Source organism: Rhinolophus sinicus, linkage group LG10 (genome assembly GCF_036562045.2).
Source record: "Rhinolophus sinicus isolate RSC01 linkage group LG10, ASM3656204v1, whole genome shotgun sequence".
NCBI classification, from domain to species: Eukaryota; Metazoa; Chordata; class Mammalia; order Chiroptera; family Rhinolophidae; genus Rhinolophus; species Rhinolophus sinicus.
Genome location: NC_133759.1, coordinates 71,912,396 through 71,923,465, shown reverse-complemented (window position 1 = coordinate 71,923,465; position 11,070 = coordinate 71,912,396). Strand labels below are relative to the sequence as shown.

At 58.9% G+C, this 11,070-nt stretch overlaps 1 protein-coding gene across 2 annotated transcripts; it reads left to right on the top strand.

Moving 5' to 3' along the window:
• The first annotated feature begins 1,584 nt into the window (after nt 1–1,584).
• On the top strand, nt 1,585–10,820 carry PRR7 (proline rich 7, synaptic). Of its 2 annotated transcripts, XM_074313405.1 has the most exons (4): nt 1,598–1,734; nt 5,124–5,290; nt 9,376–10,038; nt 10,257–10,820. In XM_074313405.1, the coding sequence occupies exons 3-4, from the start codon at nt 9,618–9,620 to the stop codon at nt 10,652–10,654; spliced, it is 819 nt and encodes a 272-aa protein (XP_074169506.1). In that variant the 5' UTR covers nt 1,598–1,734; nt 5,124–5,290; nt 9,376–9,617; the 3' UTR covers nt 10,655–10,820. The 2 variants fall into 2 exon arrangements, with proteins under 2 accessions (XP_019566554.1, XP_074169506.1); XM_019710995.2 differs by lacking the exon at nt 5,124–5,290 and having other exon boundaries at nt 1,585–1,734.
• The last annotated feature ends 250 nt before the right edge of the window (nt 10,821–11,070 follow it).

Here is an 11,070-nt window from a genome sequence, read left to right as displayed (position 1 = left end):
TGAGTGGGTGCCAGGTGGATAGGTAGGACCCTGAGGTATAACCCCTGCAATGGGTCCAGACCTTCCACCAACCCCCTTGGGCTAGGGAGGCATTCCGGAAACTTCTTGACTAGTGTTCAGCTCACCTGAATTTTCACAATGGACTTTGGCAGAGGAAACTCCCAGAATTCACTTCCCAATAAGCTTTTCCTAAGCTCACCTCCTGTCCACCCAGCTCTGAGGTGGGAGCTGGGGATTCAGATGGAGACAAGGCCCCTGCCACCTTGGAGCACAGTCTGGTACGGAGGCAGACATGGGACCCAATGTGGTCAGCACTGGCAGAGAGAATTCTAGAGCTGCCAAGACTGGGGTTAGGGGCCAACACCAAGCAGGGGAGGCTTCTGGCTATGTAGGTGTCAGAGTTGGTGCCCTCCAGGACACAGGACCAGATGTACCTAGGTGGAGGAGCCAGCGGGATAGTGTAGTGGTTTAGGGTGATTGGAGCCCAAGTCATGAGATGCAGCTATGCAGGGCTTTGAAAGCTGTGTATGGATATGGGGCCTTTGCAAGGCAGAGGAGCCCCTGAAGAGTTTTTAACGTGTTAGGGTGTCTCCCCAGCATGTACGAAAGCATCCCAAGTTTCCTTTGGGGAACGCCTCTCGGTCCATATGGTTTAGATGGGGCTGGGCTTGCACCTGCTGCATGCACACACACACCTAGAGCTGTGACCAAAACTGGCACAGGTCCTGGGTCTTAGACCTCATTCTCATCAGGGCACAACCCCCAAAAGCAAAATGCTATGGCCATGTTTGTGTCTTTGCATCGCTAAGCCTGACTACAAACCCAAGGAGTCTGAATAGCCTACTCACCGTACATCGGGAGCAGGGCACTTGGGTTCATAGGGCCACCATGATGACACCCCTGGGGTGTAATGACTTCCCCAGATGAAACAACCCAGTTAAGATGCTGGTGGACTTCCAGGTTCAGACTCAGCGTAGAGAGTGGGGCCCCCACTAGGCTCACTTCTGTGCCTGGGCATGAGCAAGGTCCATGGAGGCCAGCATTATGGATCCTGCACTTGGTTCTCCTCCTGCTGCTATTTCTAAGTAGGCACGTGGTGATGTACACTTACTGGGGACACTGTGGGAGGGGGCCATGAATTCATGAGTTGGAGCCATATTGGGTGTCTGCCTGCTCCACGCCGTGCCTATTGCGTGTGTGCAGTGCCTGTCAGTATGCAGCCGGGGTCTGGACGTGTGAGTGCTTTCCCGGCTGAGCTGTGTGTATGTATGTATGTATGTGTCTCAGGGGTCTGGACTTCAGTTGCTTGACTGAGCATCCCGTGTGCTCCGCCGATTGTGTGTGCCGGGTCCGCCTGCATGTGCCCGGCCCGGACAGCCTGTTGCCAGAAGGTGTGCGGCTTGGCGTGCGCATTCTCTGTGCAAGGCGAGCCCAGCGCTGCAGATGGGTGCGGGTCCTGCGCCTTTGGCTCCCGGGATAGCCTCCTCAGCTGTGAGGGGCGGGGGACGGGGGCCCTGTGCTAGCGGCCGCGCGCGCGCACGCTGGGCTCGGGACGCGCCGTGTACGCGCCCGTGCGCGCGACCCGCGGCTCCAGCCCAACGTTCGGAGCTGCTTTTGCTGCCAGTCAGCTCTCCGGGGCCGCCGCATTCTACTCCCGCCCCGGGATTCTGTCGGCGGGGTCCGCGCCGCTCTCCCGGAGCCAGGAGAACGAGCTCGAGGAGGATGCCTGGGCCCGTGAGTACGGCGGCGGCGGCGGCGAGCGGGCGGGGACGGAGTGCGGGCGGAAGACGGTCCAGTGGCCGGCCCCTCCCCGCGGGGCCGCTCCACTCCCTGGCCCCGGGTCGCCGCCCCGGACCCCCGCCCCGACCAGCCCCTCCCCCAGCCCACACCAGAGGGAGGAAGGGAGAGGGAGGGCGCCAGTGAGCGAGGGAGCCGGAGCGGGGCGCGAGCAGCCACCGGTTCGCTTGGAAACGGTTGCCACAGCAACGGGGTTGCGCTCCCCGGCAACGCGGCTGCAGGGCGGCGACGCCCCCTCCTACCCCTCCTACCCTTCCCCCATCCTGCGCGGGGTCGCATTCCCGGGTCGCAGAGGGAGAGGGGATACGAAGGCTCCCCCTCTCGGGGTGGAGGGAATTTCGCCCTTCTGGCAGGTCTGGGTGTGCCTGCCTCCACAGACCGTCGAGGGTGGGGGTGGGGGGCGAGCGCCCCATGGGCACGATCTGGCTCCCACGTGGCTGCAGTCGTCGCAGCAGAGCTCCTGGGGTGGCTGCAAATGTGGGGGTGCCCTAGCCTGCCGCGGCAGGAGGAAGCATGGAGGCTGGGTCCGGGGTCTGTGCCCCGCCATCCCCACCGCCGCTACCACCACCCGCCTGCGAAATGGCGCGACCCGAGTTGGGTGCCCAGAGGTATGTTCCTTACCAGGGAAGAGGAAAGAAGCTCACGTCCCTCCTCCTCATGGCCGGGGCATGTGCCAAATGTGGCTTGGGCCGGTGGTGGGTCTCTGCTCAGCGTTCCCAGCCACCGTTCTCCAGGGAGGGGTGGGAGCAGCGTGGGCAGGGGCAGAGGAAAGAACATTGCTGACCCCGGGGAGGGAAGCTGAAGCCCGGGCCAGATGGGAGCGCTCCGACCCGTTGTCTGGATCACAAGTGTCCCTTTCTTGTCTGAGCACAAAGCCCAGACTGTGCTGGGTGGCATGCAGGTTGGCCAGCAGGCAGGCCAGCATTGCATGGAGATGCCCTGATCTCCAGGGGAGTTCCTCTGGGAGGAGAATGGCCGCTGAGTCAGAGGAAATGACCTTTGGCTTCCCTCCCAACCTCCCCTCAGTGGGCAGCATGCTGGGGAGAGAAATGGCCCTCTGGCCAGCTCTCCCTAGCTTGACTCAGCAGATGCCAGACCCTACTGACCAACCGACCGGATGCCTTGACCACAACCACCTTTGGCTTTCCTTTCCCGTCCAGGGAGCTATCCCGGCCACCAGAGGTGACCATTACCCCAGGCATTTGAGGCCTTGGTATGGATGCCCATAGATGGGTGGTGCCCTAAGTCAGGCTCCAGTCTCCCTCCCACAGGCAGCAATGCTTTTGGGATTATTTACAGGCCCCTTTCATTTCCTTCCTGCTCTGTGTGAAACCTGTGGTAAGGGCTCTGCATCTATTATCTCCTAATCCTTACAACAGTTGTGCAAGGTAAGTTTATCATCCCACTGTAGAGGTGAAGGCTTCAAGGCTCAGGAAGGTAGTGACTTGCCCAAGGTCACACAACCAGGTCCAGTACAGGGTTGTCTGCTGGCACAGCCCCGCTACCTACTACACATCTCTTATGAGCCAGGCAGGAAAGATCTGTAGAGCCTACTAGAGGAGCATTCTTAATCTTCTTTCACATTCCCATTGAGCAAATGCTGTCTTTCTCACCTTGGTACACCTTTCCTTTCTCCAGAAATATCAGCCACATTCTTGCTCCTCAGATGCTCTATAGGACTGTGCTGTTGCCGGGCTGGCTCCCTCCCTTCCTCCCTCCATTTTCTCTCTCTGGGGAAGACCAAGCGGTGAGGGCTGCCTCATCCCCAGGGAAACTGCCGCCCCCCCCACAACACACACACACACACACACACACACACACACACACATCCTAATCCTTTGTGGGCTCTGTGGCCTGATCAGCTTGCAGCCTGGCTGTGGAAGAAGGAATTTAGCAAAGATGGCTCATGTAGTGCTCAGTCTAGCTCAGGGGCTGGAAACCCGAATGCCTCCAGGGCCCAGGGGGCAATGGAATGAGTGAGGTGGTCTGGGGAGCTACTCAGCTGCAGTTTGTGTCACCATGTGAGAATGTGGACTTGGTATGACCAAATTGTCCTATTTTCAAGATGAGCCAGAAATCCAGACTTTGATGTATAATCTGGTTTTTCAATGTTGGCAGCTAATCAGAATATTTTTTAAAAAATTGCTTGTGGGCCAACAGAACACAGCCATAAACCATGTCCAGCCTGAGAGTCATGAGGCTGAGACCTGTGGTCCACGGTGAAGTGACTGCACTTTTTGCCAGACCACCCTCGGGCATGTGTAGATGTAGCGCCAAAGGCTTGTTCCCCATTTTTGAGCCTTTTGAGGCGGCAGGATGCTGGCATTGGGTTGTTGTGTGTAGCCGTGTATGCTGGTCTAGAATTCTTTTCACCTCCCTCATCAGTTTTGTACCTCCCTTGTGCTGCCACGCAGGTCTCATCATCCCTGTCTTACGTGTGAGGGCTCTGCGTCTCAGGCATGAGGATAGCGGGGATGGGGTCACACAGCCCAGGCAGGGCAGAAGCGGAATTTGAACCCAGGGCTCCCCCTTCAGTGCTCTGCGTGTTAAACCAGGCTACCCACAGAAGAGGGGATCTCATCCCCCTTCCTCCCACCCCTGAGGTGCGGCCAGCTCCCTCAGGGACAGAACTGAGTGCAGTAGATACTAACCCAAGTAAAGCGTCTGTGCCCACAAGCTGCTGGGGCCCCAGTCTCTGTTGTCCTGTTTGCAGTTCTCCAAGCCTTGGGTTCCTAGCCCGGTGCCAGGGTTGGCTCAGAGATGCTATCTACAAGTGAGGGTGCCAAGCCAGTACCTTGGCCTAGCTGGAAAGGAGGTTCTGGCCAGCTCCACATCTGGCTGACTGTGGCAGCTGGGACAATTCCCGTCATCTCTCTCTGGCTTCAGTTCATCTGTCTTGGTGTGGGAGGAGTGTAAAAATGTCACCAGTGCCTCCCTGAAATGACCTTCCTGCCAGGACAGCGGACTTTGCCATCACCTGGGCTTCACAACCACCTGGCTATGTGGGCCTCAGCCGGCCCTGGCTCCTTGTCTGTAGAAGGGAGGTGGCAGTAGCTACCTCTGGCTGTCACTGAGATAACAAATGTAAAGAGGCTAGCATCAGGCCTGGTGTGCGCAGGGCAGTGTGGCAGCCACCTTATTCCACCCCACTCTCCTCCCTCCATCCTCTGTCCCTGCTCTGAGTCCCTGTTCCTTCATCTGACTAGCAGCTTTGGCCTCACATCCAGGGAACCTCATGACCCAGAGCCCCAGATGCCTGGGCTTCCCTCCGCCCACCCAGCGCCCTGGCATGCGTCTCCATGTAGTCTTTCCTTTTATTCACTTAGATGTATGGTCCTCAGCTCGCTTATAAACCACCCTGCAAGGGCCAAGAGCTGGGTGACGGCTTCTCTCTGTGACATTTTGATGAATGGCCAACATTTCCCAGGAATGAATTGGATGCAGACCCAGCTCTTGATGTGTTCCTTGTCCCTACGGCTAAAAGACCAAACAGGTAACTGGACACCTCCAGTCATTCCTTCAAGTGGTTTTTGAGCTACTGTGTGCCAGGTGATCGAGACACATGCAGCCTCTGGTGGTGGACACAGGCTACTGCAGAGCACTGAGATCGCTGGGCTTCTCAGCCAGCCCCGGGGGAAGGCGGGCTGGCTGGGGGCTGACTTGTCCAGGGAAGTGGCAAATGAGGCCATGAGGCATAGTGGTGAGCCCTGGGGCCAGAGCAGTGGGGCTGTGTGGTAAGCTGCTGAGGAAGAAAAAGCAGAACACTAGGCAGCGCAGGGTGGGGCACAGGGTGCTGAGAGGTGAGGCTCAAGAGGTCTTCGTGGGAACCCCTTTCTGAGGCTGTGATCTAGGTCAGTGGTTCTCAACTTGTTCCCTGCACCAGCAACACTAGCGCCTGCTGGGAATTTGTTAGAAATGCAAACTCTCCGGCCCACCCCCGACCTGTGACACTGGGAGTGGAGTCCAGCACTCTCTCTTAAGCTCCACATGGCTCTGAGGCTCACGCCAGTTTGAGAGGCACTCATCTAACCATGTTAAAGAGCTGGGCTGTCTCCTGAGGCAGTGGGAAATGGCTGGAGGGTGCAGGCCAGAGAAGGCCTGGGGGGATGGGCAATGTGGACAGAGTGGGTGAGCTGGGCAGGAGCACAGTACGGAAGTAGAGAGAGAAGTGGCAGCATGGTCATAGGGGCCTAGTTGAGATGCTGGTGGCCTGGCCAGGGCAGTGGTAGGGAGACCAAAGGAAGTGGACAGATGAAGGTGCCCTGCAAGGAGCACTTGGTGGATGAAATGACTGGGGGGCCCTTTGCTGAGATATACGACCCAGTAGCAGATCTGTGGGTTCTGAGGTTGGGGTGCTAGGGTTCTTCATGCAGAAGGGTAGTGTGGTAGGTGCCTGCAGGGTTGCACGAGGCCCAAGAATGAGAGATCTGGGTGACCTTGGGTGTCACTTAATCTCTTTGAGCCAAGTGTTCTCATCTGTCAAATGGGAAGTGAAATGCTAACCCAGTTCACTGGATGATTGCGAGAACGATGTGTCCAGCCCTTGGGTGGGGAGCGCCTTGGGGACACCTTTGCAGCCCCACTTCAGACGCCTCCATCATCAGCTAATATTTGTTGAGCATGTCCAAGCCCTTTGCATAGATTATCTCAGCCTTCACCATGTTCACTGAGGAGACTGAGGGGACATGGAGTTTAAGAAACTCACTCCCCCAGCCTTGTTTTCATCCCCCTGATGTGCTCCCAGTGAGCATGTGACCTCAGAAAACCATACAAAGCAATAGGCACAGAAACTCTACAAATAAATCAAGACAGAATTCTTAAAAATATTTAAATAACTGGCAAGAAGGTAAGAAAAAAAGACAACAAATCATAAAATGGCAGGCTTAAAGAGGAGCCCATCAGAAGACACCACTTAGCACAGCCAGAGTTGGACAAGGAGCAGGTATTTGCTATGAATAGTCTGGAGGGGCCGGGGAAGGTGAGTGGCTGTGAGCGAGAGGCGACAGCAGGGTCTGCAGGAAGGGCTCCCAGACACGGGCAAGAGCATGACAGAGGCCCAAGGGGCAAAGGGTCAGCTGAGTAGCTTGGCCTGGTCAGGAAGCACATTTAGAAAGTTCTGAACAAATGTCCTGACAATGATGGACTGAGCACCCACTGTGGGTTAGATAGATGGATGGAGTGACTCCCTTGGGCCAGATACTGCGCAGGAAGCAGGCCTCAGACAGGGTCCTGCCCACTCAAACTGGGCGTTGGTGCTCAGTTTGAGACTTCCTCTCTTGGACACATAGTGTGGCCTCGTCTGTAAAATGCAGCAGTGGTTCCTGCCTCCTGGCTAAGGGACCATAGTGGCACCCAGAGGGTCTTGGGTGTGGCCTGCCCCCGTCTGCCCTAATGCCCAGCCAGCTGAGCTGGGCTCCTCAGGGCATGGTCCCTGTCCTTTGTTCCTGGTTAACCTTGGAGTTGCTATCCCATCTCTCCTCCACCCTGTAGCCTTTTTCCACTCTTAAGCTGAGGGTTGGTGGCCAGAAGGGCTGGGCCTTGGTGGGAATGAATAGGAAGGCACGTTTTGGCTACAACCTGGCCATTCTGCTCAGTGTCCACATGGCTGCCAAGTCCTCATGTACCAGTGCTCATGTGCACTGGGCTTTTCCTATATAGCTCAGTCGTCATGTAGGGTAAGGTGTTTTGACACGGACTGGATTCAGACTCAGGCTAAATCTTTGCTCCTCCCCTTGTTAGCTGTGTGACCTGGGGCAAGTTCATTTCCCTCTTTGAGCTGGTCTCATATATCCAGTGGACCGCCAGTGAGAAGGCGGTGTTGGAGATCACACAAGATGCTGCATGGAAAAGGCCTAAAACCAGGCCTGACACTCAGTAGACAGTCCATTTCTAATTCAGCTAAACTCCATTACCTCCAGCGCCAGAAGTGCCTTTTCTGACCCAGAACTGTTCCTGCTCTGCAGGCCAATGGGCCCCCTAGTTAGTGCCAGCTTCCTCAGAGCATTCCTGAAAATTCCTGTGGGCTCAGGAAAAGGAGAACAACAGATTTAATTAATTCCCAGTAACTGGCAGCATCGTGTTTTTATCTGGGCTGCGTCACCATGGCAGCCTCATGGCAGGGTTGTCGAGGGGGCGGGTGGAGCTATTGTTCCTGCCATTGTCTGTTCTGGAACGCAGTCCCAGGAGAAAGGGACTGGCACGGGCACCAAGTGGCACATGGCACAAGGCAGCCGTGGAGTCAGACAGGAGCCATCTGGGGTAGCCTGTGGCCTGGCTTCCCCCCAGCTTACTGCCAGAGCAGTCTGAGATGGCTTGATGTGGAGTCCTCAGCTTGGGGCTCAGGCCCACCATGGCCCCCAGACCTGAATGTGTGTGTGCCTTGGACATGCTGAGGATAGGGACATCCATGGGACTCCTGGAAGAGACCCACAAAGCTCAAGCAGCAGCACTCTTCCACCCTAGACTAGGGTTTTGTGGCAAGGCTTGGGTTCAAATTACAGCACTGCCACCTGCCATCTACATAGCTAATTGCTTCCCCCCTTCCTTACCTGTAAAATAGGAATAATTCCAGGTACCCCAAAGAGTTATATGTGAAAGCCCCTGGGTATAAAGCCCGTGGGTATAAGGCTCATTTCTGTTCTCCGGGGGTGGTGAATAGTCGCCTGCCACGTGTCACCGGCAGTCAGGGTTCCCTCCTACATACCTCTTAGGATGCAAGTTTCCCCTCTAAACCCTGCTGTGGAAAGGAGATGGAAGGAGAGGTGCCCATCTGGAGTGATGTGGGACCAGGTGGTACCAAAGATGAGCTACTTTTCCTTTCCTCTGCAGAAAGGGAAAGAAATTGAAGGGAAGTGACCTGACATTCTGGAGTTAGAAGTGCAGGGCGAAAGGGGCTGCGCAAGAGTAGGAGGCAACCGAACTGGGATCCGGCAAGCGGAGGGGCCTAGAGAAAAGGAAGAGAGGGAATGGCCCACGCCTGGCAGGCGGGTATTCGGACGCATACAAAGGCAGGTGGCATGCAGTAGCAACCGGAACCACCCGCCCGAGCCCCTCTGCAAGAGCGGTGACGGCTGAGAGGCCACGGTGTGGGCTGGGATATTCCATGTTTTGGGCAGCCAGGGGTGGGAGCAGGTACAAGACATAGAGCGCCAGGGGCTGCCAGACACATGCACAGGGCTGAAGCTGGGGGCCGGTGGCTGCTTGTGGGAGCACTAGGAGGTGGGCCACCCTTTCCCCGCCACCAGGAAACGGCGCCGACTCCTCTTCAGCGCTCTGCCCGCGGGCCTCTGAAACCCTCTCCAGGCCGGAGTACCCTGTACCCCGGGGATGTGGCCTTCGCGCGCCCCCTGCTGGCCCGCCTGGAGTCCCTTCGGCTCAGCTGTGGCGGCTGGATCTCAGATCTGGGAAAACCTTACCCGGGAAACCTCGAGGCGTGACGTCATCATCGGTGACGTCACCGGGCCCCCAGGGAGTGCCGGGGTTCCGGCAGAGGCTTCCCCGGGACTGCGCAGGGCACCCACGCGGGCAGGGCAGTCGTCAGGGGCTGCAGCGCGCCTTCACCCTGTGTCTGTCCCACAGGTCCCGCGCGGCCCCGGGTGAGGCGCGCCCGCGCGCCCGCCGGCGCCATGGGAAGGAGCAGGCGCCAAGGCTGCTGCCCCCCGCCGGCGCGCGCACGACTTGAGCCCCGCCGCAGGCAGCCCCGGCCCGCGGGTCCCCAAGTGACACTGGCGGCGCCTGGGAGCGTGGCGCGGGCCCGGGGCCACGTTGAGGAGCCCAGTGTCCAGTGAAGCAGCCGAGGACCCGCCGCCCGCGCCGCCACCATGGTTATGTCCCAGGGCACCTACACGTTTCTCACGTGCTTCGCCGGTTTCTGGCTCATCTGGGGGCTCATTGTTCTACTCTGCTGCTTCTGCAGCTTCCTGCGCCGCCGCCTCAAACGGCGCCAGGAGGAACGACTGCGTGAGCAGAACCTGCGCGCCCTCGAGCTGGAGCCCCTCGAGCTCGAGGGCAGCCTAGCTGGGAGCCCCCCGGGCCTGGCGCCGCCGCCGCCGCCGCCACCACCGCACCGCGGCCGCGTCGAAGCGCCGGTGCACGCGCACCCGCACGTGCACGTGCACCCTCTGCTGCACCACGGGCCCGCGCAGCTGCACGCGCACCCGCACGCACACCATCACGCGCTGCCGCACCCGCCACCGCCGCACCTCTCGGTGCCGCCGCGTCCCTGGAGCTACCCGCGCCAAGGTAAGTAGTGACCTCCGCCAGGGGCGACCCGAGCCACCGAACTGGGCCGAGTCTCGGCCGCGGGAGGGCTCACGGCTGATCCGCCCGGTTTCCCCCGTACAGCCTCCCCCAGAACCTAGGAGGAAGGAGTGGGGGCTGGGGTTGGCGCCTGGCCAAGACTTGTGGGGGAGGCTGGGGATTGGTGGTCTCACGTCCTCGGACCGCTTCCCACTCTGCAGCGGAATCGGACATGTCCAAGCCACCATGCTACGAAGAGGCGGTGCTAATGGCCGAGCCGCCGCCGCCCTACAGCGAGGTGCTCACGGACACGCGCGGCCTCTACCGCAAGATCGTCACGCCCTTTCTGAGCCGCCGCGACAGCTCGGAGAAGCAGGAGCAGCCGCCGCCCAGTTACAAGCCGCTCTTCCTAGACCGAGGCTACACGTCGGCGCTGCATCTGCCCAGCGCCCCGCGGCCTGCGCCACCCTGCCCTGCACTCTGCCTGCAGGCGGACCGCGGCCGCCGGGTCTTCCCCAGCTGGACCGACTCGGAGCTCAGCAGCCGCGAGCCGCTGGAGCACGGAGCTTGGCGCCTGCCGGTCTCCATCCCCTTGTTCGGGAGGACTACAGCCGTATAGAAGGGCGCCTGGCGTCCCGGGCCCCACCCGCGGACTCCTGGACTGACTGCGGGCTTTTTAAATGCTTCCCTTGGACTCCGGGGGATGGGGGGGCGGGAGGGAGGGATTTCTTACCCCGTTTGTTACATTTTGAGGATAATAAAGGTGTGTGTGATCTGGTTTGGTACAAGCGGAGAGGTCACCCACTGCTTGTGCCCAAGGTTCAGGTGGCCAGATGGGTCTATGCAGGACCAAACCTGAATGCGCTTTTCGGTTGCAAAGTGGCCAGAGGGTGTACAACTAAACCTGAAGTCAGCCTGCTTCAAACCACAGCCTCGTTACCCGCGGGAGCCTCAGACCTCCACCCTCCCTGCCCATGAGATCACACTGAGGGCGATCTCTGCGGCCTTGGAAGTGGGAGGAGTTGGAAATGGGGG

Excerpts from the sequence above, each read along its gene's own strand:
- PRR7 (XM_019710995.2), top strand. The coding sequence starts at position 9,618 with ATGGTTATGTCCCAGGGCACCTACACGTTTCTCACGTGCTTCGCCGGT. Across the intron at positions 10,039-10,256 it reads CTGGAGCTACCCGCGCCAAG|CGGAATCGGACATGTCCAAG; the intron begins GTAAGTAGTGAC and ends CCCACTCTGCAG.